Source organism: Rhineura floridana, chromosome 3 (genome assembly GCF_030035675.1).
Source record: "Rhineura floridana isolate rRhiFlo1 chromosome 3, rRhiFlo1.hap2, whole genome shotgun sequence".
Classification (NCBI taxonomy): domain Eukaryota; kingdom Metazoa; phylum Chordata; class Lepidosauria; order Squamata; family Rhineuridae; genus Rhineura; species Rhineura floridana.
The window spans coordinates 200,331,907-200,355,651 of NC_084482.1; the positions used below are offsets into that span (position 1 = coordinate 200,331,907).

General features: G+C 44.7%; 1 protein-coding gene across 1 annotated transcript in view; it reads right to left on the minus strand.

The window, feature by feature from the left end:
* The window catches only part of LOC133381070 (complement C4-like), an 87,866-nt gene that overhangs the window by 26,544 nt on the left and 37,577 nt on the right, over positions 1-23,745 (minus strand). Inside the window, exons 16-29 of the mRNA XM_061619550.1 lie at positions 22,167-22,293; positions 21,985-22,056; positions 20,997-21,197; positions 18,174-18,285; positions 16,485-16,555; positions 13,529-13,668; positions 11,775-11,984; positions 9,789-9,840; positions 7,211-7,300; positions 6,072-6,275; positions 5,597-5,672; positions 4,111-4,267; positions 3,296-3,436; positions 279-450 (exon numbers count right to left, since the gene is read on the minus strand). Coding sequence (XP_061475534.1) covers positions 279-450; positions 3,296-3,436; positions 4,111-4,267; positions 5,597-5,672; positions 6,072-6,275; positions 7,211-7,300; positions 9,789-9,840; positions 11,775-11,984; positions 13,529-13,668; positions 16,485-16,555; positions 18,174-18,285; positions 20,997-21,197; positions 21,985-22,056; positions 22,167-22,293 — 1,825 coding nt within the window. The remainder of the gene's footprint in view (positions 1-278; positions 451-3,295; positions 3,437-4,110; positions 4,268-5,596; positions 5,673-6,071; positions 6,276-7,210; positions 7,301-9,788; positions 9,841-11,774; positions 11,985-13,528; positions 13,669-16,484; positions 16,556-18,173; positions 18,286-20,996; positions 21,198-21,984; positions 22,057-22,166; positions 22,294-23,745) is intronic.

Here is a 23,745-nt window from a genome sequence, read left to right on the forward strand (position 1 = left end):
GATTTAGGGGGCGGATGGGAAGAGGAGAGAGAGGGAAAATTCTGATGTGCAGTCAAATGTCCTCACACTAACAGACCTACTTTGCTGGATACCACCCAATATTCTGTAGTAAGGCCCTCATTCTGCTGCACATGTAGATCTATCCTCAAAACCTCACATAAGGAATGGGCTTATTATTAAGCCCTGCCTTTGCATGGGGAGAGTAAAGGAGTTTCTTTTAAGAGTTATAACCTCAGAATCAGAAATGTCAAAAGTTAATGACGATTAAGAGGGAGTACTTTTATCCTGTGTCGCGAGACTCCTCAGGCGGGCATCAGAATCTGCAATGGCTGACTTGTCATTAGAAGCAAGCGAGAGGGCATAACTGGTGATGGCGACAGGGTAAGGGCCCAGGGAACGATTGTCTAGTGAGCGAGCGAGGAAGGCAGTTGCTCGAGCCAGGGACTGTTCCTGGGAGAGAAGAAGACGGAAATATTTACATTTTTATTTATTTTATTTTACTGTACTTTTTATTATTACATACATTTATTACAAAAAAAGACAATAAATATAAATATATATAAGGAAAAAAGTTATATATTCACGTATTCTTATCTTTAAATCAATATAAGTAATGAATATGGCTATATATCATTCCCTACTTTCTCATTCCAAAATAGGATAAAAGTTGCCCATTTTTCAACAAATTTGTTTTCATTTTATTTGTTTTCTCTTGCTCTAACATAATAAGTGGATATATATATATATTTGCTATGCCAAAGCCTGAAAGATGACTCTGACAAGGGAAGGGAAACTCTTTTTTTCCCAGTAAGTTGAGAATGACATTCTGGCTGCTGTTACCAGAATAGTGACCATTTCAATATCCATCTTTTCAATGCAGTGCTCTAAATAAATAATATATTTAACAGGTGCTTTGGAATCTCATGCCTAGTTATTTGTTTGATGACTGATTCCATAAATTCTCAATTTTACTATGTTTCCAAATTTTTTTAAAAATATGTTATTTATTTAAATATTTATAGACCACACTTTTCATAATAATACAGGAAGGCGGTATCAGTTACAGAATTACAGCAACACCAATATAAGCATCAATAAAACCTGATCAGAAAAAAGAAATTCATGTTTCAAAGATCTACCTGAATAAGATAGTTGCTTTTGCAGCAACCAGAGCAGTGAGGCTCTCTGCTTTCACCTTCTCCCTCCCTTACTGTAGGAAGGGAAGAGGTGGAGAGCCTTGCTGCACAGGCAGCAGGGCTGCCAGTGGTGGCTATTGCCACTAGCCCCCAAAAGAACAGGGCCTAGGGTGATTGCCTCTATTTGCCTCCCCCGAAAAAGACAAATAATTATGTGTAGAGCAAATTAAACCAGAACTATCACTAGAAGCTAAAATGATGAAACTGAGGTTGTCATACTTTGGACACATAATGAGAAGACATGATTCACTAGAAAAGATAATAACGCTTGGAAAAACAGCAGGGAGTAGAAAAAGAGGAAGGCCAAACAAGAGATGGATTGATTCCATAAAGGAAGACACAGACCTGAACTTACAAGATCTGAGCAGGGTGGTTCATGACAGATGCTCTTGGAGGTCGCTGATTCATAGGGTCACCATAAGTCGTAATCGACTTGAAGGTACATAACAACAAAAAGGAATGACCCTGATAGGATATCAGAAAAACAAGCTTCTGTTCTTTGCTGACTTCAGCCTTCTAGCACCAGCTCATGGTTGTTATTATCCATATATCATAGATAGATGGACTGTGAAGCATCAGTGGCTACTAGCCATGACGGTTAAAGTCCACCTCTATTGTCAGAAGCAGTGTTATTATTATTTGGGTTTTTCCTGCCCTTCACCCTAAGGTCCCAAGGAGATAGGGTAATGTCCTTGTAGTGACCCAAAAGGGTTGACTGCCTTGGGTGCCACCCCGTCAAGAGTTGACCTGATGGCCCACCACTCAGGAACAACATGGCCTTATCTAACTGAAGCCCGATGTTATAGGCTTGCCTCTGGTGCTGCTGCTGAATTGTGGACCAGATTTTGCTGCAGAGGTCAATTCCTAAAAGTATGCCTCTGAGTACCAGTTGCTGGGAATCACAATTGGACCGGGATAGCCTGACCACTGTTGTCCATGCACTGGTAACCTCTAGACTGGATTACTCTAATGCACTCAATTTGGGGCTACCCTTGAGGTTGGTCTGGAAGCTGCAGCTGGTGCAAAATGTGGCAGCGAGACTGCTCACTGGGGCAGGGTATCACCAACATGCCACACTGTTGCTGAAAGAATTGCACTGGCTACCTATTAGCTACCGGACTAAGTTTAAGGTTCTGGTTTTGGCGTACAAAGCCCTATACAGTACAGCTTGGGACCAGGATACCTGAAAGACAGTCTTACCCCTTATATGCCCAGTCAATCACTGCGCTCTGCAGGTGAGGGCCTCCTGCAGATACCATCTTATCACGAGGTCCATTCCGCACAACATAGGAAGCGGGCCATTAGTGTAGTGGCACCTACCCTTTGGAATTCCCTCCCCTTAAATATTAGACAAGCGCCATCTCTGTTATCTTTTTGGCGCCTACTGAAGACCTTCCTCTTTCAACAAGCCTTTTAAGTAGAGACCTTATCCCAGTCTGCTTCTGTGTCGGAATTGCTTTTTAATATGTTTTTAAACCTTTTCTTTTTAAAGATGTTTTTAAAGCTTTTTAAAAAAAATTTTTTTTAAGATGTTTTGTTTTAATATATTTTAAAGTCTGTTTTTATGATGCTTTAAAGTGCTTTTAGTGCTTTTGCTTGCCGTCCTGGGCTCCTACTGGGAGGAATGGCAGGATATAAATCAAATAATAAATAAATAATAAATAAATAACATTGGGAGATGCTATTGCACTCGGGTCCTGTGGGCTTCCCAGAGGCAACTGGTTGGCCACTGCGAGAACAGGATGCTGCATTCAAGAAGTCTAAATCGGGGATTTCCAGGCTAACAACCAGCGCTCTTAGCCGTTATGCCACACCAGCTGTCATGTTATTAAAATCAGGTACGCAGCCACGTTCATCAAGCTTTTAACATCTTTACTTACAGATGCCATTACCGTAAAATGTAACCACTTGCTACCTGGATCAGTCATAAGGGATAGAAACTTGATGAATAAAAGCTGAAAGCTGAGATTCTCAGCATGCTGCATTCTATGCCCAAAATATTGAATGGCCCTCCATTACTGAAATGTGGTTGCTGAATTTCAAAGGTGTGCACATACTCCCCCCAACCCCCACCCTGTCCGCCATCCCTTGCTTCGTACCACTTGACTCAGCTGCTCCCCCTTTTCTATTTGCTTTGCTGGATCAGACTCCTCTCCTCCATATACAGCCAAGGCCTGCTGAAGCGCAATGGTGACGAACGCCGTGAGTGAGACACCCCCGTGAAGGCCGCCAACACCACCCTGGGGAGGAAAAACAAGAGAGTGCATGGCTGATAGATGAATAAATCTGGGTCAGTCCAACAACAACAGAGGGAAGGGCCGTGGCTCAGCAGGTAGAGCATCTGCTTTGCGTGCAGAAGGTCCCAGGTTCAATCCCACAGCATCTCCAGTCAGGCCTCTGCGACATGGGGACAACTACCAGTGCTCCTTCTGGTGTGAAATTAAACTGTGTGGATGCAAGAACCAAGGTTCAGCTGATTGTCAGGGCTTCAAAGTGCTGCGCACTGCTCTATGCAAACTCTGATGATGAGCTGGTTGTTGGGACTTGCGAAGAGTCGGGAATGGCACTAGGCAAGCCCCTTGCGTACAGCCATGCACGATGCTCTGTGGTCCCGGCAATGAGCTGATCTGTGGTATCTGCAAACCTGCTTTCGCCTGAGTCGCGAAACCTGCACACACCTGATGTCATACAGATGATGTCAAGAGTAGGGCAGGTGGGTGTGGCTTGACCATAATGGCTTTGTGGGCCAAATTAGGTCCACGGGCTGAAGGTTTCCCACCACTAGTTTTACAAGGTTAAAACCAGTAAATAGCCCTCGATTCACTGGCTACATACATTGGAAGTCACTGGGTGGTGCACAGGTGGAAGTGGGAGACAGAGAGGGTTGGAGCAATTGTTGGCCGAGAAGGCTCACCTGCATCTCTCGGTGATAGACAGGATTTGGGTCTATGAAGGAACCATCCTGCTGTTGCTTTCCCAGCAGCCACTGCACCGTCTTACGGATCTTAGCCTCATCCACCGACTGGTACTCCCGGCTCAGAGATAAAACTTTCACCACAAAAGCCGTCAGCCTGGAAGGAGGGAGAGTGGAAGGACGGGCGAATCACTAGGCATGGGAGCTGAGACAGCGTGGAATTCGCATTTAAGGCCCTTATGGGCAACTAATATTTAAAAGGGGGGCATTTTTCCAAGAAATTGTAAATGGCCACAGTGACAGCAACATTATTTCCACTTTACTGACCTGGGGTGCCTCCAGACTGTCGGTATTTTGTGTGAGGGATTCAAGCTCATACTGAGAAATTTAAGGGGGCCCCCCCACCTTTTTATCGTGCACATGATGATATGTGCTCAAGGGGCCATGGGAGCAGCCACACGTGTCTCACTTTCAATGCTATCTGCAAAAAAGTCAGGGTGGTCATGCTGCTTCAGTCAGCACATATCCTGCACCTTCCTGCTGGAATCCCATAAAATTTCATACCACAAATGCTCTGGTTTATTTTTGTCTTGCTTTTGTTGTGCTATAGCCCCTCCAGACAGCCATCATGTGGTAGTGATGGGGAATCATTGCAGAACAAGTAACAACGAGGAATAAATCCACCATTAATGCAATATTATTGAGTCAATAACATGTTGCAGAATACACTCACGATCAAACACCAGTCTGGAGTGGCCCTAGGTTGCAGAATTACACTGTCGCCCTAGTGCAACAAATCCGACAAGTCAGGCGGAAGGGGGCAGGGGAGGGGACAGCATTGCTGAAGCTACACACGTGTGGACCTGAACATCCCCCTAGCTGGGAGATCACCAGGAGTCCTACCTAACAATGTGATACAAATATGAATGCTTTTTAAAAGAGGGGGGTAGCAATTTGCACCTTGTCCTGAAATATTAATATCCTTCCCCATCCATCCTATCCTCCTTTCTTTCTCTCTGGGTGTCTCCACATTGTCATTACTTTGTGGTAGGGATTTGAGCGCATACCAGAACTCTAAGCATGCACGTTTGAAGTGGATTAAAGGGCTTTGTTGTACTAGGGCAACAAACCTACTTTTTAAAAAATGGACTTTGTGCAGTTTGGAAAATCACAGGGAAATGCATTGAAAAGCATGGAATGAATGAATGACTAATGAGAAGGCACACAAACACCCCATAAACCAATCAGGATGAATGCAGGACGAATGCCCATTGTCATATAACCATCCAGTAAGCAAACCAGAACAAATGCTCAATAAAGACCAGGCATTGTCTAACCACCATATAAACTTTATGCAAGCAAATCAGGATGGATGTTGAATAAGCTAAGTCTGGAGTAGAAGCATCCTGAGATTTGCACTCAGAACATCCCCCCACCCCCGTTATCCTGTTTCTCGTACAGACTCTTTTGCAGTGTTCAGTCTCACCAGGTACTGCTGGGATGGTTGAGCCAAGCTCCATGTGAACCATCCGGCTTCCGGAAAGTGAGGATTCGCTCATAGCCTGCAGTGCAAAAGGAAAGAGTGTCTCACATAATCAGGTGTTTGTTTGAGTTTGCTCCCTCTCTCTCTGCAAAAGTGGGGATTTCCTCACTATTTTTTGTCACATGGGAACAGAGGAGGAAATGGCCAGGATGATGTGATGGCCACGCATAAGTGAAGAGAGCCCTAAAAATGAATGAATGAATGTCAAAACTGAGAAATCCTCAGCTGATTAATGCTCCAGGGGATGAAGAGGTGGACTTGTGATGTCACAGGCACCAGCCAATCAGTGCTGCTGCTACTTTGGGCTATTGAGCCAATCTGTTTTTATGTAAGTGCATACATTGCTGGGGGAGAGGAGGGTCTTTGTTTATGCAGTGCAATGCATCCCCTTTGTGCATCCCAGCATCTTCACAATCACCTGTGCGGAGGTTTTCCAGCGCCTTCTCCTTGCTCTCTGGTTTCAGGTGCAGCCACTGCTCTGTCTTGTCCAAGTACTGCATGGCATAGACCCCGGGGGCCAGCAGGACCATGGTTTGCTCTCCACATCCCTGTGGAACCCGCAGCAGAGATGAGAGGCCATCTGGCGTCAGAGAACTCTGAAGGACGTCAGCTGGCACGGAGCCTGGGCCAAGATAAAACAACAGTTCAGTGGACAGCATGGGTTAGTGAGAAAATGATGGCAATTTCTCCTCTCCTTTGCTTCAATATGGCCTCCTCCGACTAGCCCAGTACAAATTGCTGGCACAGGAGGCTGATATGTCTTTGGAACATAGAGAGGGCAGGGGAGCCCCCATACCGCATGCACTGGGGTCCTGATCTAGCCCCCTGTGCTGACAATTTTTGTTTAAAACCCCACTCCCCAACACTTAACAGCTACTTAGCTAGTAGCGTAGTGGCAAATTCAGAAGTACAGGATCCCTTCATGATAGTCACACCACCACCCCCTCACAGCCACGCCTTTTCCGCTTTCCCTTGCTCTCCTAACAGACTTCCCTAGGAGCATGAAAAGTGGTGCTGTGTGTTAGCTACTGAGAAGAGTCTTCTCAGTGGCTTACTCACCTCCTTTCACTCTGATTGGGTCCAATCAGCACAAAAGGACAAGAACTCTTCTCAGTGGATAACGCACTCCCTTTTCCTTCTGATTGGCTCATACATAGGGACCTGGCTGGGATCCTGCTCCCAAATAAGTAATGGGGTGTACAACTTCCCCACAACCCCGGACAATGACACCCCTGTACGTTGCAAACATAATGGGTAATCTGGCCTGCAAACTCTGCTGGGACTGCAAACTCCGCTGGGACTGGAGCTCCTAGTTTTTATGCTAGTTGAGTTGTCATTGCTTTTTCCATAGAAACCTAGGAATTTTTAGTTTGTTAAGGGTGCTGAGAATCCTCTTGGAGAAACACAGCATCCCCCCACCCCCGACTTACTCTGAAACAGCTTAAGTCTGAAGGGCAGGCATGCTGCTAGTCTGGAAACACCCCCTAGTAGTTAGCAGGAGAACATTTTAAAGCTAAAGGAAGGTTCGTTTTCAAGGTCCCAGGCCTGTTTTCACACCTGTCAGGCGGACACTCATCTTGAAGTCTCCCTCAGGAATGGCATTGGAGGGCATATTGCCTTGAATGACCACAGATCTAGCCCGTCCATCTGTCCCAAACAGAGAAAAAAGGTGAAAGATTAGCTCCTTGTTGTTCCAAGTTGACAGGTCTTGCAGTCCTTCCAAAGAACACAGGAGTCTGGGATTTGCAACCTCCTCTTTCTGCCAGCAAAGATTACCGTGCTCCTTCTTGTAGCCAGAAGCACCAGACAGGCACAACCCTCCCCAGACGCCTCTTTGAAATTCCCTTGGAACAGCTGAGCTCTGAAGCACATAAGAACATAAGAAGAGTCTGTTGACATCAAGCCAGATCCCATCAGCTTCTCAAAAGACTTTTTTTGTCCCACTGTGCATCAGTTTCTGCTTGCTTGTTTTTGTTGTTATGTGCCTTCAAGTCGAAGAGCTCTGCTAGATCAGGCCAAACAGCCTTCTAGTCCGGCATTCTCTTCTCACAGTGGCCAGCCAGATGCCCCAATGGGAACCCCACAAACAGGACCTGAGCACAAGAGCATTCTCCCCACTTGCTATTCCCAACAACTGGGATTCAGAAACATAGTGCCTCTGACTATGGAGGAAGGGCAATAGCCATCATGGCTAGTAGCACTGATAGCCTTATCCTCTATGAATTTCTCTAATCTTCTTTTAAAGCCATCCAAGTTGGCAGCGAATTCCATAGTTTAACTATACGATGAGTGAAGAAAGTACTTTCTTTTGTCTGTCCTGAATCTTCCTCATTCAGCTTCACTGGATGTCCACAAGTTCCAGTGTTACGAGAGAAGGAAAAAAGCTTTTCTCTAACCACTTGCTCCATGCCATGCACAATTTTATACACCTTTATCATGTCGCCTCTGACTCATCTTTTCTTTAAACTAAAAAGGCCCGAATGCTGCAACCTTTCCTCACAGGGGAGTCGCTCCATCCCCTTGTTCATTTTGGTTGATATATATTAGGTTGATGCATATATTAGGGGAGAAAATGTCCTTAAAAACTCATATTAGCACTAAAATCCTGGCAAATTTTCATGAGGATTAAAAAAAAGATACAAATTGCTGTGGAAATTTGAACTGCATTTAAAACTGGAAATACAATAAACTGACAGATTGGTCTATCTCTAATCCTCTGTAGGGATGGGTAAGAATTTCAATTCAGTTCGCATTTCAACTGATCAAATCCTCACTTTCCAAAACAACATGAGAACTGAAACCCAGCCATGCTTTCACACTTATTAGAATTTTAGGATGCAGTGTGCCAACTAAACAATATTTACAAAAATGAATATATATATATATATATATGGGGAAAGCTTGCATAAAAATGAATATGAGTGAAAATAACATGCAAAAAGGCATGACATGATGAGAAATGGCTTGCAAAATGTGTTTATTTGGAGAAATTCACACAAAAATTGTGAATTGTCATTAGGATTTATTTTTTTAATTGCAGACTGCTACAGAAATGTAGAGGACTTACTTTAACATTAGAAAAGTGGGACTGAGAGAACTGAAATTGACAGATCTTTCCATCCCTAATCCCCAGCCTTTGGACATGCTGGCAGGGGTGATGGCAGTGGGAATCCAACAGGACACAGGATCTTCCATCCTGATTTGACTTCTCTCTTTAGGTTTGTTGTCTTTTGACTCTGAGTTTCTAAAGAATGCTTATCACTGACTAACCACATGGGATGTGGAAAATAACCCATGTAACATTGGGGGGGGGTGACATTCAAATGTTAAGATTTGTATCCAATTAAGTTCTACGCAGAGTAGACCCACTGAAATTAATGGACCTAAGTTAGTCATGTCTGTTCATTTCAATGGCTCTACTCTGAGCATGACTAGCACTGGATTAGGGATGGGGAAGAAATTTGCTTCAGTTCACATTTAAAGCTTAATTTATCAAATCTGCACTTTCCGATACAACACAAGACCCAAAACACAGCCATCCTTCAAAATCTGCACCTCTCCAGCCAAGCAATGTCTACAAAAAAGCATATATTAAGGGAAAGCGTGCACAAAATGAATATATTGGTGAAAATCAAGATCCCAGGCTGTGGTCTGAAGGCACATGAGGCCAGCACTCTGCTGAAGCTAAGCAGGGTCAGGTCTGGTCAGTGCCTGGATGGGAGACTGCCTGGGAACCATATGTAAGCCACCTTGGGTTTCTATCATGAAAAGAAAGGCGGGGTATAAATGTAATAAATAAATAAATAAAATAACATACACAAATTAATTATGTTAAGATAAATTGCTTGCAAAAAGGTGTACATCAGTCAAAACTGCATACAAAAATGAATTTATTAGGAGAAATGCGCTCTAAGATGCAGAAGAATTTTGATGAGGATTTTTTTTAAAAAATTAGCAAATTAATGCAGAAATGTGGAGAACGGAATTTAAGATTAGAAAAATGAGAAACTGTGAGAACCAAAGTTGAGAGATTATTCCATCCCTACACTGGATACAGCCCAACCAAGTGGTTCTGTGCTCCCTGCTCTCAGGAATTCATTTCGGTTCTGCTTTTGCCTCTGACATCCTCCCCTACCTTGATTATCCAGGGGGATGGTGTATTCCTCCAACTGAACGGCACCCTCTCTCTGCAAACAAAGAAGAGACAGAAGAGATGGGTGCAGGGTCAGGGTCAGTCCGAGAGCCAGTGTGGTACAGTAGTGGAGAGTGGGTTAGTTTCAGTGGGAAAGATCTGGGTTTGAAGCCCCAAAACTCCTTAGAAGATCTTAACGCAGGGTTGCAGAAACTTCCCCCAATTACTTCCCCCAATTCCCGTGGACCACTTTGACAGGTAGGCGGCACCATTCACCTGTTAATCACCTGACATCACCATGATGTCAAGTGAAGCATTTCCATTTGCCCCTTATGTTTTGAAAGCAAACTGCATGGGCAAAGGCTCAGGAGTTTGCAAGTGCTGCTGATCACTGTCAGGCTCACTGACTTCAAAGGGTCACGGTAGGGATAAAATGGGACAACTCCCACATACGCTGCCCTGTGCCAACTTAGAGAAAGGGTGAGATACTAACGTAATTATTTATATTAAAAGCTGAATCCAGCAGACAGGAAATGATGTCTCTGTGGCACATGCTTATGTTGTGAAATAGATAAGTGCAATCAATAGTCAAATGTGGTTATCTGAGATGTAGATCACACAGATTAGAAGATGCAGCAGGCTTGTTTCCTCTTGCTCCAGAGGGCAGGACTAGAACCAATAGGGGAAACTGCAGACATTTCCTAATGATATGAGCAATTTCACAGGGGAACAGACTGATTCAGAAGGCAGTGGGCTCTCCTTAAATGGGCATATTTAAATAGAGGCTGGATGGCCATTTTCCAGGGATGCTATAGTTCAGGGATGGGGACCAGGCCATTTTGTCACTTGGGTGGGTCCTTCCAGTTGTCAATCATCTGATATCACAATGTTGTAAATGACCCAAAACAAAACAAAATTCCACTGCGGACAAGGAGATCCATTACGTCTCCAGCATCAGTTCAAGTCAGTGATGCAAAGGGATATTTGTGCTAACAGCAAGCTCAGCTCTGTGAGTTTCCTGTAAGCACCGATCAGCAGAGTTTCTGAGAGAGAACTCCATAAAGCAGCTGATCCCAGCTGGCTTGCTGTAAGTGCTGATCAGCTGTTCAGCACTTAAAGGAAGCCTGCTGAGATCAGCTGTGCTACTAAGATCCTGATTGCCAATCAGCTGATTGGCAAGGGAGGCTTGGTGTTGTCAGGGCCACCGAGAAAGGGTTTGGGCCCTGGTAAAAAAAAAATTTTCAGGCCCTCCAGCAAGGGCGGACCGGCTAAAAATCTTTAAACTTTAATCTTTTATATCATTATTATTTTCTTTGAAATTCACTGATTTTACAATGGATGTCAAAAACAATCAACAAATAATTATACTATCAAGACACACAAAAATATATGTAACATGGTCAGGCCCCGGGGCCCCTTCCAGACCACCGGGCCCCAGTAATATGTACCGGCTTCCCCCCCCCCTCATCGGCACTATGTGTCAGAGCCAAAGAACAATCTGAAGCACCGTGGCAACCACATTTCCACTAACATCACACCTGACAGGTGTGGGGAGGTGGGCATGGTTTGGGGAAAACAGCCTTGTGGATTAAATGTGGCTCTGTGCCAGGCCTAATCAGTTTCCTCCATCCCTGCTACAGCTGTTAACATTTCTGCACTGGAGTGAGTTGGACTAGATTACCCTGAAGGTCCCTTTCTATTCTAAAATACGATGTTTCTCGGACTCTTGCATGGACTCCTCATGTTAATTCCTACATCAACTACAGGTCTGGCTTTAGGGCAGGGGTGGGGAACCTTTGGCCCTTCAGATGTTGTTGAACTACAGCTCCCATCATCCCTGGCCATTGGCCAATCTGGCTGGGGCTGATGGGAGTTGGAGTCCAAGAACACCTGGAAGGCCAAAGGTTCCTCATCCCTGCTTTAGGGCTAGCGGCAAGAGTGCTCAACTTGGCAATGGAAAAATATTCACTGTGATGGAAAAACGCTTACCTCAACCCGTAGTTTTTTGGAAACCTTGTCTCCCCCCATCCAGCCGCCATGGGCAACGACAGTAATGGGGATGTCGGCCGCTCCCATAGGAACCAAAACGAAAGGGACAGGAACAGCGGAGTTTCCAGGCACTTCCACCTGCTGCTTCCGTGCTGGGCCTACAGTTGCTGGAGAGCAGAGGCCCTCAGTGGGCTCCAGATATACTGAGGCCTAAATGGAGGGCGAAAGAGAGAGCAAATAGGCACCAAGATTTTATTATTTTTAAATTTTAATTTAATTTATGACTGCAATCTTTAATTGGCTTAAGAGGTAGATGCCTTTTTTCTTCTTTTCAGGTAATTTTTGCAGATAATTTGAAAGAAGGATCACTGTCATCAAGTGTATGCATCTCTTGCTTTCACGCCTGCTCAACAACATTTGCAGGTTTAGCTATTGTTTCAAAAACCTGCAATGCCTGTTTGTCCAGAGGCAACCGTCGGACAAAAGAAAGGTGCACCAGGGGAGGAAAACCTCTGGCTCTCCTGAAGTTTTTGGACTCCAACTGCCATCAGCCCCATCGCATGGCCAATATGCCAATGATGATGGGAATTGTAGTCCAACCACCACCTGGAGGGCACCAGGTTCCCAATCCTTGTTGTTGCATACCAGGTGTGGGGAACCTTTGGACCTTCAGATGTTGCTGAACAACAACTCCCATCATCCCTGGCCATTGGCCACGCTTGCTGCAACATGTGGAGGGCCAAAGGTTCCCCACACCTGGTGTAGATTATGGGAAATGAAGCATAGGAAGCTGCCTTAGATTGATTGATTGATTGATTGATTGATTGATTGATTGATTGATTGATTGATTGATAACCTGCTCTTCCTCCCAGTAGGAGCCCAGGGCAGCATACAGAGTCAGGACATTGGTCCATCTATCTCAGTATAGTCTACACTGATTGGCAGTAGCTCTCTAGGGTTTTCAGATAGGGGATATTCCCAGCCCTATCAGAGATGCCAGGGATTGGACCTGGGACCTTCTGCATTCAAGGCAGCTGTTCTACCACTGAACTACAGCCCTCCCCCTCTAAACCTACCTTTAAATCTGTTACAATGATTGGTCTCCAGCCTTAGAGAACATGATGGAACACAGGGAAGGAGGCTGCTGAGGGCATTGTAGATTAAGAACTTTGAGTTGTATCTTAGAAAATATCAGGAGGCCAACTAGGGAAAGGAGAGAATTTTGACTCTGTTCGCACGTGAAAGTGAATCTATCAAATCTGTGCTTTGCACATCTGTGAGAACTGAATCACAGCCATTCTTCAAAATTCACATGAATCTGAATGTTGTGATGCAGTTCTCCAACCAACCAATGTATAGAAAGACGGATATATTAAGGGGAAGTGTGCATAAAAATGAATATATTCGTGAAAACAACATAAAAATGCATTATATCAGAAGAAATTACTTGAAAAAATGAGTACTTTAGTAAAAACTACATATAAAATGTATTTATTAGGAGAAATTCATGCCCAAATGCGAAGGAATTTTCATGAGGATTTTTTAAAAAATCCTAAACTGCTGCAGAAATACGGAGAACTGAAATTAAAATTGGGAAAATGAGAAACGGAGAGACCTGAAACTGACAGATCCTTCCATTCCTAAAGCCAACATAGATTCCTCTGCTCTTTCCCAACAGAGACGAGGACCTGCACAAATGCAGGAACTGTGCAGAGACATCCAAAGGGGGACAAGATTGCAAAAGATTTGCTTACAGTGATGGGATCGGGAAGGTAGTTGTAGAGAACTGGGCGCAGCTCTATCTGTTCAAACCGTTTCACTGAGTACGGCAGCCTGAGAGAGATGTGGAAATCTTGGAAGACTCTAATTCGAATAGGTTCTGAGACGCAGATCCCTGAGAGTAGGAGAATGAACGAGCACCAATGAAGGAAGATGGGAAAGGGAGAAAGATGGGCAGCTGGATAAATGGAAGGAATGCTGTTTCGTGTTTGCATATTCATGGGGGACACATGGATCTAAGAAACTATTAGGATGACAACATAGTCCTCAGCTTCCACTACTAAACCAAAAAGCTGTCCTTTGGCTGGCAAGACCCTGGCACAGATAAAGGTGACTCACTCTAGCCACAGAACTCAGTAGCACAACCCCTATTTGTCTACCATTAGTTGCCAGCCATATGATCATGTTCCATTCACTGCTGGATAAAGATCTGTTGACTGTGCCACATGTCCCTGCTATAAAGCATGCTGTGACACAGGCACATGCCTCAAACATCTGATTTGGGGTGTTCAAACAGGCTTTCGGACTTGACTTTTTTTACCAACTAGTTTATTGATATGTCTTTTTATTGATGTCATTATTGAAGTAGTAGGTTTTTATGTTGTACACCTCCTTGTTATATTTTTATGAAAGCGTGGTTCATAAAAGGCCTTGGGTACTGCACATCTTGACTGTGCACACATCATACATTTAAAGCACATCACCCTCCACCAAGAATCCTGGAAACTATAGTTTAGCCCTGAGAGAGCTACCATTTCAACTGAACACCAGGAAAAACTTTCTAACTGTTGGAGCGGTACAATAATGGAACCAATTACCTAGGGAGGTGGTGGACTCTCCAACACTGGAGGCATTCAAGAGGTAGCTGGACAGCAACCTGTCGGGTATGCTTTAAGCTGGATTCCTGCATTGAACTGGGGGTTGGACTCGATGGCCTTATAGGCCCCTTCCAACTCTGCTATTCTACAGTTCTATGATTCCCAGCACTCTTAACAAACTACAGTTCCCAGGATCCTTTGGGGGAAGCCACGTGCTTTAAATGCATAGTGTGTATGCAGTGCTTGATTTGGTGGTGGAGATACCATTTCCTCTTTTGTCTCAGGCAGCATAATGCCTTGTGCCAGCCCTGCTTGGAGTCCTCAGTAGAAGTGTCTAGTGCAATGCCACTTCTTTAGTCCTGCTGAGGTGCCCACCTATCAAGGGGACAATACTGCCGAGTACACGGAAGAGGGCATTTTTGGTGGTGGCTCCAAAATTGTGGAATACAATTTAATGGGACATCAGGCTGGCCCCAACCCCCGTGGACTTTAAGAAGGCTTTAAAGATGTATCTGTTTACCACAGCCTTTAGTAATTATTGAGATTTAAGCTACATAATCACTGTTTGTTTATTTATTTATTTAAAATATTTCTATCCCACCCTTCTACCCTATAATAGGGCACTCAGGGCGGCTTACAAAAATAAAACCAAACATGTACATAATAATATTGTAAACAGTAAAATCACAAAAACATTAATATAAATTTAAAATACATAAAATACAATATATATATATATATACACACATACACACATACTAAAAGGACTACAAAGGTAAAATTTAACACAGAAAGCATAAAATCAGTGTCAGGCTCTACCTTCAGTCCTTCCCAAAGGCTCTCCGGAACAAGATCGTTTTCAGAAGTCTCCGGAAAACCAACAGGGAGGGAGCAGAGTGAACTTCTTGGGGTAGAGTATTCCAAAGCTTGGGGGCCACAGCTGAAAAAGCTCTCTCTCGCGTGCCTGTCCATCTAACATTTTTCACTCCAGGCACGCAGAGGAGACCAGAGGCAGATGATCTTAAATCCCGGGCAGGCACATATGGGCGTAAGCGGTCCTTCGGGTACATTGGTCCAAGGCCGTTTAGGGCTTTAAAGGTCAGAAACAGCACTTTGAATTGGGCCTGGAAACAAACTGGGAGCCAGAGGAGTCGATAAAGCACAGGGGTGATATGCTCCCTGCGCTGTGCTCCAGTTAACATTCTGGCTGCTGCATTTTGAACCAACTGCAATTTCCGAACTTTTTCAAAGGCAGCCCCACATACAGTGTGTTACAGTAATCAAACCTCAATGTCACCAATGCATGTGTCACTGTGGCCAAGTCAACTGCCTTCAGGAACGGACGCAGCTGGTAGACCAGTTTGAGTTGGCCAAAAGCACTCCTGCCTACTGCAGCCACCTGATATTCAAGCAGCAGGGCAGGATCCAGGAGGACTCCCAAACTGCGGACCTGCTCCTTCAAGGGGAGTGCAACCCCATCCAGAACTGTTTGGGCATGATTTGAATAATTTTTATATTTTGCTGACATAATTCTAGCTTTTGGGCTCGTAATATTGGGTGCTTCCAGACTGTTGCTATTTTGGGGTTGGATTCAATCCTTTACCAGCAAATTCAGCTTGTGCAATTAAAGTTGATTTAGAGGTTTTCAGCCACAAACCCACTTTCTCAAAATAGTGTACTTTTTTGCAATAAGGAAAGCAATGGAAAAATGTGCTGGAAAGTGTGGGATAACAATTGCTTTGATGCAGGATGAATAATTAATAAACAGGTTGCCAGGAAGCAACCATTGTTTTGCTCTTTTATAAGGTTTTTTAAAGAGTACTGATTGTACATCGATATGCAATTATGAACTGCTTTGAAAAGACGTCTTGAAAAATGGTATACAAATTATTAAATTAAATAATAAAAATTGTGGGTTTATAATGAGATGGCAGAATGAGTTGGGTGTGTTAATGGGAACATCAATGAATAGGCTGAGGGGTTGAGGGGTAAATGGAAGGAAAAGTGATCTATTAAAGTTTGTAAGAGATACATGTGTATTTAATGTGCCAGAAGGTCTTGAACGAGAGATTCCGGCAGTTTGGCCCAAGAAATACATCAATGCTCAGCTCACCTTTTGCAGGAGACATGCTAACAGCTTGGATCTCCCAGGTGGTGATAGAATCGGGGAGAATGATGTTTTCCCTGTGAGAGACAGAAATTGGGGCCTTATTACCTAATATTCAGAAACCCAGAAAGGAGCCAATGCAGTGGAAGAGACTGCTTGAGAACCAAGCATCAAAGCATTGCCAGGTAATCTTTCAATCTATTGTCACATCCACACCATACAATTAAAGCACTCTTACACCACTTTAACAGTCATGGAGAATCCTGGGAACTATGGTTTGTTAAGTGTGCTGGAAATTGTAGCTCTGTGAGGTCAGCAGCCTGAACAAACTACAGTTGTCAGGATTCTTTGGGGAAAGCCATGACTGTTAAAAGTGGTGAAGAGTGCTTTGAAATGTATGGCGTGGATGTGTCGCCGTACAGGTCAGAAAATTCTCTGGGTCATGATACAGCCCACTGGCTCCCCTTTGGCTTATCAGGGTTATAAAGCAGATCCACCAACCAGAGGCAGGGGCAAAATAGTGACTTGGGGACAAGGGCCAACATACTCTTACAATTAAGGAACAGGGTGCTTCTGAGCTCATGCACAGCCCAGAAATTTGTAGTGAGTACCAGAATTTACCTCAGAGTCTTATCACACAAGAATCCACTCCTGGTTTTCCCCCTCCCCAGAATCTTTCTTCCTCTCAGCAATCTAATTACCTAGAGGGAGTTGAGCTTTTGCTGTTACTATTGTGAAACAATTGGGAGTCAGAAATCCTTGGAGATTCATTGATAGGGATGGAGAATAAATCTGATTTTGTTTGCATTTTAATAAGAAACTACCTAATTTCAAACTTTCTGAAGCAGCATGTGAACTGAACCACACCTATCCTTCAAAATTCACACTTCTCTGAGTTTCGTGATTCAGTTCTCCACCCAAACTATATGTACAAAAATACATCTTTTAAGGGGAAATGTGTACGTTAGTGAAAATAACATAACAAAAAAGCAGGAGAAATTGCTTTGAAAAATGTGTCCGTTAGTCAAAACTGCATACAAAAATGTGTGTATTGGGAGAAATTCACATTAAAATGCTGATTAATTTTCATGATTTTTTTCTGAAAAAATCACAAGTTGCTGCAGAAATGTGGAGAACTAACTTTAAGACTGGGAAAATGTGAAACATAGAGAACCAAAATTAACAGATTCATCCAACCTTGTGAAACAAAATACTCAGATCTATCGACAGAAGCTAGACCGCAGTCACACCATACATCTGTTCCACTGTTATTCCACTTTAGACAGTCATGGCGTCCTCCAAAGAATCCTGGGAAGTGTAGTTTGTGAAGAGTGCTGAGAGTTGTTAGAACTATTTCCGTCATAGAGCTACAGTTCCCAGAGTTCTCTGGGAAGAGGGACTGACTATTAAATCACTTTGACAACTGTGGCTCTTGTAGGAGAATTAGGAATACCCAACAACTCAAGGCACCCTTCACAAACTACACTTTGCAGGACTCTTTGGGGGAAGCCATGACTGCTTAAAGTGGAATAATAGTGGAATAAATGCATGGTGTGAATGTAGGTCTGATCTCCCACCTGCCTTCCCCTGCTTTCAGGATGCCTGAGGTCCTGCATCTGACAATGACTGAGCCCTCCCAGACCCACATCACTGTAAAAGGGAGGTAATCTTTGCACAGGGCTCTGGCCTACTTACGTGTGGGTCCGCTCTACATTGTATGTTTTCCAGAGCCAGCTCTCAGGGAAGACACTCCGGACTTGAATGAAATCATCATCGAATAAATCCTCTTCTTCCTCTTGGGCTTGTGCTACATGGAAAGAGGAGATCACATTTTAAGTTTAACACCTTGCCACTCTCCCAAAAACCCAGATGTTCAAGTTGCTAACCTTAAATCAAATCCATTATTTTGAGGGCTTACTGGTCATCAAAGAGTACTATCATACTACTGTTCATTGATTTTATTTATTATAGTGTTTTCCCCTCACTTTAAGGACATAAAGAAGGGCCCTGCTGGATCAGGCCAGTGGCCCATCTAGTCCAGCATCCTCTTCTCACGGTGGCTAACCAGATGTCCATGGGAAGCCCACAAGGAGATCCTGAGCACACAGCACTATCCCCTCCTGCAGTTTCTAGCAACTGGTTTTCAGAAACATACTTTATCTGACTATGGTGGCAGAGCACAGCCATCATGGCTAGCAGCCATTGGTAACCAAATGTTTTTAAAGATGTTTTGTTTTAATGTATTTTAGTCTGTTTTTATGATGTTTTAAAGTGTTTTTAGTGCTTTTGTTTGCCACCCTGGGCTCCTGCTGGGAGGAAGGGCGGATATAAATCAAATAATAAATAAATAAATAGCCTTATCCTCCATGAATTTGTCTAATCCTCTTGTAAAGCCATCCAAGTTGGTGGCCATCACTGCTTCTTGTGGGAGTGAATTCCACAGCTTAACTATGCATGAAGTTCTTTTTTTTGTCTGTCCTGAATCTTCCAACATTCAGCTTCATTGAATGTCCATGAGTTCTAGTGTTATGAGAAAGGGAGAAAACCTTTTCTCTATCTACTTTTTCCATACCATGCATCATTATACACTTCAATCATGATTAGCCTTTTCTCTAAACTAAGAAGTCCCATAGGGGTCCCATAGGGGAGCTGCTCCATCCCCTTGATCCTTCTGGTTGCCCTTTGCTGAACCTTTTCCAACTCTACAATATCCTTTTTGAGGTGAGGCAACCAGAACACTACACAGTATTCCAAATGTGGCCGCACCATAGATTTATACAACAGCATTATGCTATCGGCAGTTTTATTTTCAGTAACTTTCCTAATGATTCCTAATATGGAATTTGCCTTTTTCACAGCTGCCACACACTGGGCCAACATCTTCATCCACCAAGAAGTTTAGGGCAGCATGTGTGGCTCCCCCACTTTATCCTCCCAACAACCCTGTGAGGTAGGTTAGGATGAGGGTGTGCGACTGGGCCCAGATCACATGGGGAGCTCTGTGGCTGAAGGGCAATTCGAACCGAGGCTCACCAGTAAGTCTGACACTTGCCCACTACAGCATGCTGGCATTAAAGAGGGGATATTCTTCTGCTAAGTGCCAGTCTGACTCATAATTGACTGTGCAGTAGCTAAGAGACTGAGCGATAGACCAAATATTAATTCAAGTTATAGAAGGGCCTTAGGCAAGCCATTTTTGCTCAGTTTTCAGCCTCCATCTACAGTATATGGATGACAAATTCAGAACTGGTGGCAGTATCTGCCTCTGAATATCAGTTGCTGGGAATTGCAAGAGGGGAGAGTAGTGCTGTTGCACTCAAGTCCTGCTTGTGGGCTTCCCAGAGGCATCTGGTTGGCCACTGTGAGAACAGGATGCTTGACTAGATGGACCTTTGACCTGATCCAGCAGGGCTCTTCTAACTTTGGATTATCCAGTGAAATTGGCAGGAGATTCAGGACAGGCAAAAGGAAGGACTTTTTCACACAGCACGTAATTTATTTATGGAATTCCCAGCCACAAGATGCGATGACGGCCACTGAACTAAAAAAAAGAATAGACAAATTTATGGGGAATGCAACTTTGAAGCTGACAAAGGCTTATGATATCACACTGGTGATATTTCATTAGTCAGCGGGGTCTTACATGTCCACTTAACAGTTAAAGCAGACCTAGCAATCGTGAGGGTTTTTAATAGTCATATTTATTTAAGAAACATTTGCCCTTTTTTTAAGCCTACCAAGCTGCTTAAGGAAAGCAGTGCCTCAGTCAAAAATCTAAACCAGGGATGGGGAACCTTTTTTAGCCCAAGGGCCGCATTCTCTTCTCTGCATCTTTCTGAGGGCCACATGAAGGGGTGGGATGGGGCCAGAAACAAAACTAAGCAGAGCAACAAATGTCAGTGTTTACCTTTGTAGAGTAGCCTACTTTCTACACATACTCACATGCCCCTCTCTGTCTTTCTTTCAGGCAAGCAACAGGCATTATCAGAGTTCAGGGACACATCCCAGCCAGACAAAAACACTCAAGGAGGGTGTGAAGAAAGGCCAGGGAGGAGGCATGGCCTGGGGAGAGGAGGCGTGGCTAGGGAGGAGGCGTGGCTGGAGAGGGGGCGTGGCCTTGGGAGAGGAGGCATGGCTGGAGAGGGGGCATGACCTGGGAAGAGGAGGCATGGCTGGAGAGGGGGCATGGCCTGGGGAGAGGAGGCGTGGCTGGAGAGGGGGCATGGCCTGGGGAGAGGAGGCGTGGCCTGGGAAGAGGTGTTGCTGGGGAGGGGGTGTGGCCTGGGGAGAGGTGGCATGGCTGGAGAGGAGGCGTGGCTGCAGAGGGGGTATGGCCTAGGGAGAGGAGAAGTGGAGAGGGGGCGTGGCCTGGGGACAGTCCTGAAAGCCAAACAGGGAACCTTGGAGGGCAGCATTTGGCTTCCAAAACTGAAGTTCCCCTGCCCTGATCTGAACATTTATCTTCTCCAACTCAAGTCAAGGATAAGCAGCTGGCCTCAGGCTCTCTCTTTGACTCACTCCGCCCCAGGCCGTGAGATCCCCAGGATTTGCGTCGTAGGCTAGCAGCAAGTTTGCAGCACTCAAGGAAGGCTTCACGGCACTGCTCGGCATTTTGGCCCTGGATCCGTCTAGCACGCTCCTCACAAGTCAGCCGTTGGCGAAGCAGCACCATGCCGCCGTGGCAGCATCGCTTAACATTGGGGTTTTGGTACTTGGAAACTGCAGGGAGGGATGAAGGAAACGAGGACCAAAAGTGAACGGATGGATGTGAATGGAAAAGAGCAAAAAAGTAACAAGAAGACTTTTACCCTGGAGCTAAAATGATAGTAAAGTTGGTGTCTGTATCAATATGTGGAACTAAGTGAGAGAATGTTGGGAAATCAGACAGGAGGAGAAAGTCAGTGACACAGAGGAAAGACACAGATTGAGGTAGCACCCTTAACCAGAAACTTCAGTTTTAGATAACTCCAGACTCTTCATGAACACCAAACACTTTTAGAAACAGCTGTGCCTCCTTCAGGAGAGCATTCCAAAGGTGGAATCTCTTACGAATTAGATGAATCTTCCTTCAACACTAGCAATGGGACAGCATCCTCCAGTGGCAGCCGCTGGCCCCGTGTCAATGGAGCAGTGGAATCCACTCCGGGTCGTGGAATGAACTTTCAAGGATCTGTCCAAGATAAGAAAGCTCTCACACCTTGGACAGCTCCTTGAAAGTTCGGACTAAAACCCAGGGTGGAGTCCACTGCCCCGCTCACATGGAGCCACCAGCCGCCATTGGCATCCTCCACCATACCTGAGAGAAGAAGGTTGGCTTAGAGGGCACAGGACAGGCCACATGGCACACCCAGCTGTCTCCAACAGCTGGCACCACTCCATATCCTCCAGCATCTGCCACTTGAGGCAGCCACTTCATTCTGCTGAATGGTAGGGCCAGCCCTGGGGACATGTATTGATTTTTCCCTTGGGGCTATCACTCCTCCTCCCTTTCCCTCGCGCTACTTACGCTTCTTCTGGAGCTCGACTTGGAACTGCAATGAGCGCTTCTTCCGGGAAGCATCCGCACTGCACCCATGTGCTGTAAGAACACAAAGGTGGAACAGTATAAATGGGGTGCTAATACTAGCTGATAGTGGCCCAAACGCCCTCTCTGACTGTGGGTTTTCTTCACGCTCCTGCTTGACTCACTTTTCCGGAGGGGGCTCGTCAGCTCACTAGTACGAATTGAGAGTCCAGCATCGGCAAAAATGCTGAGGGTATTTTCCCCGCTGCCAGCGGTGCAGCCAAGGTCATAACTTCCCATGGCCTGGAAAACCTGTTTCCGGAAGAAGAAGAAAAAGAGGTCTGTGGGATGACAGATATGAATAGGTGGAAGGGTGCACATGATACAAACGTGCAAAGAATAGATCCTTCATTGTGACAGTGTGATAGGAACTCCCTGCACATTGGCTTTGGAAAGGAGGATTCGCTGTACTGTTTTCTGCACTTGCTAAAAAGTTTTTTGTTTAAGCAAGCCTACCTAGACACAGTAAAGTAAACATGTATTTTAATATGTACTTTTATCTTATAATGAATATTTTTAAATGGCTGGGTTTTATTTCAAAAACGGTTCAGCCAATTTGTTTGAAACATCTGGTTTTACTGGTCATTTTAACGTATTGTTGCACACACCCCAATCTCCAAGCAGTGAGAGACTTCCAGCGTTCCAGCACTTACCCAGTTTTTGGTTTCCTTGGAAGAAAGGTCACTAGAGGAGACTGTGGTGTCTTTGTGATATATGGTTTTATTTACACAGATATACAACCTGAGCATAAGATGGAAGGGCTCTCAGCATTAATACCCCAACAGATCTTGCGTCCCCATTAGGCTTCTAGGGGAGGCTTCCCAAAGTCATAGCTTGGGATTCAGCAAAGAGAGCAGGGCAGCCTCTCTACGTCCTCTCAGCTTCCAGCTTCACCTCAGACTCAAACACACAAACTATCTCTCCTAGGATGGGGGGGGGCTAGCCCAGTTGTTCCTATAGCAACAGATCTGCTCTTAACCAAGTCTTTAGACACATAAATCAGGTCCATCAACTGGACAAAGAAACTGGCTTTAACTATTAACTTATGAAAGGAACTGGTTTGACCAGTTCAGCAGATGTCTCTAACATAAACTGCATCTCTGCAGCTTCAAAATCACAAGCTGGGAGAGGACCCACAGACTTAGAATCATAGAATAGTAGAGTTGGAAGGGGCCTATAAGGCTGTCAAGTCCAACCCCCTGCTCAGTGCAGGAATCCAAATCAAAGCATTCCTGACAGATGGCTGTCCAGCTGCCTCTTGAATGCCTCCAGTGTTGGAGAGCCCACTACCTCTCTAGGTAATTGATTCCATTGTTGTATGGCTCTAACAGTTAGGAAGTTTTTCCTGATGTCCAGTTGAGCAACTTGAGCCCATTATTCCATGTCCTGCACTCTGGGACGATTGAGAAGAGATCCCGGCCCTCCTCTATGTGACAACCTTTCATGTACTTGAAGAGTGCTATCATATCTCCCCTCAGTCTTCTCTTCTCCAGGCTAAACATGCCCAGTTCTTTCAGTCTCTCCTCATAGGGCTTTGTTTCCAGTCCCCTGATCATCTTTGTTGCCCTCCTCTGAACCAGTTCCAGTTTGTCTGCATCCTTCTTGAAGTGCGGAGACCAGAACTGGAAGCAGTATTCAAGATGAGGCCTAACCAGTGCTGAATGCAGTGCTGAATACATCATCCAAACCAACCCCTCATTCCTA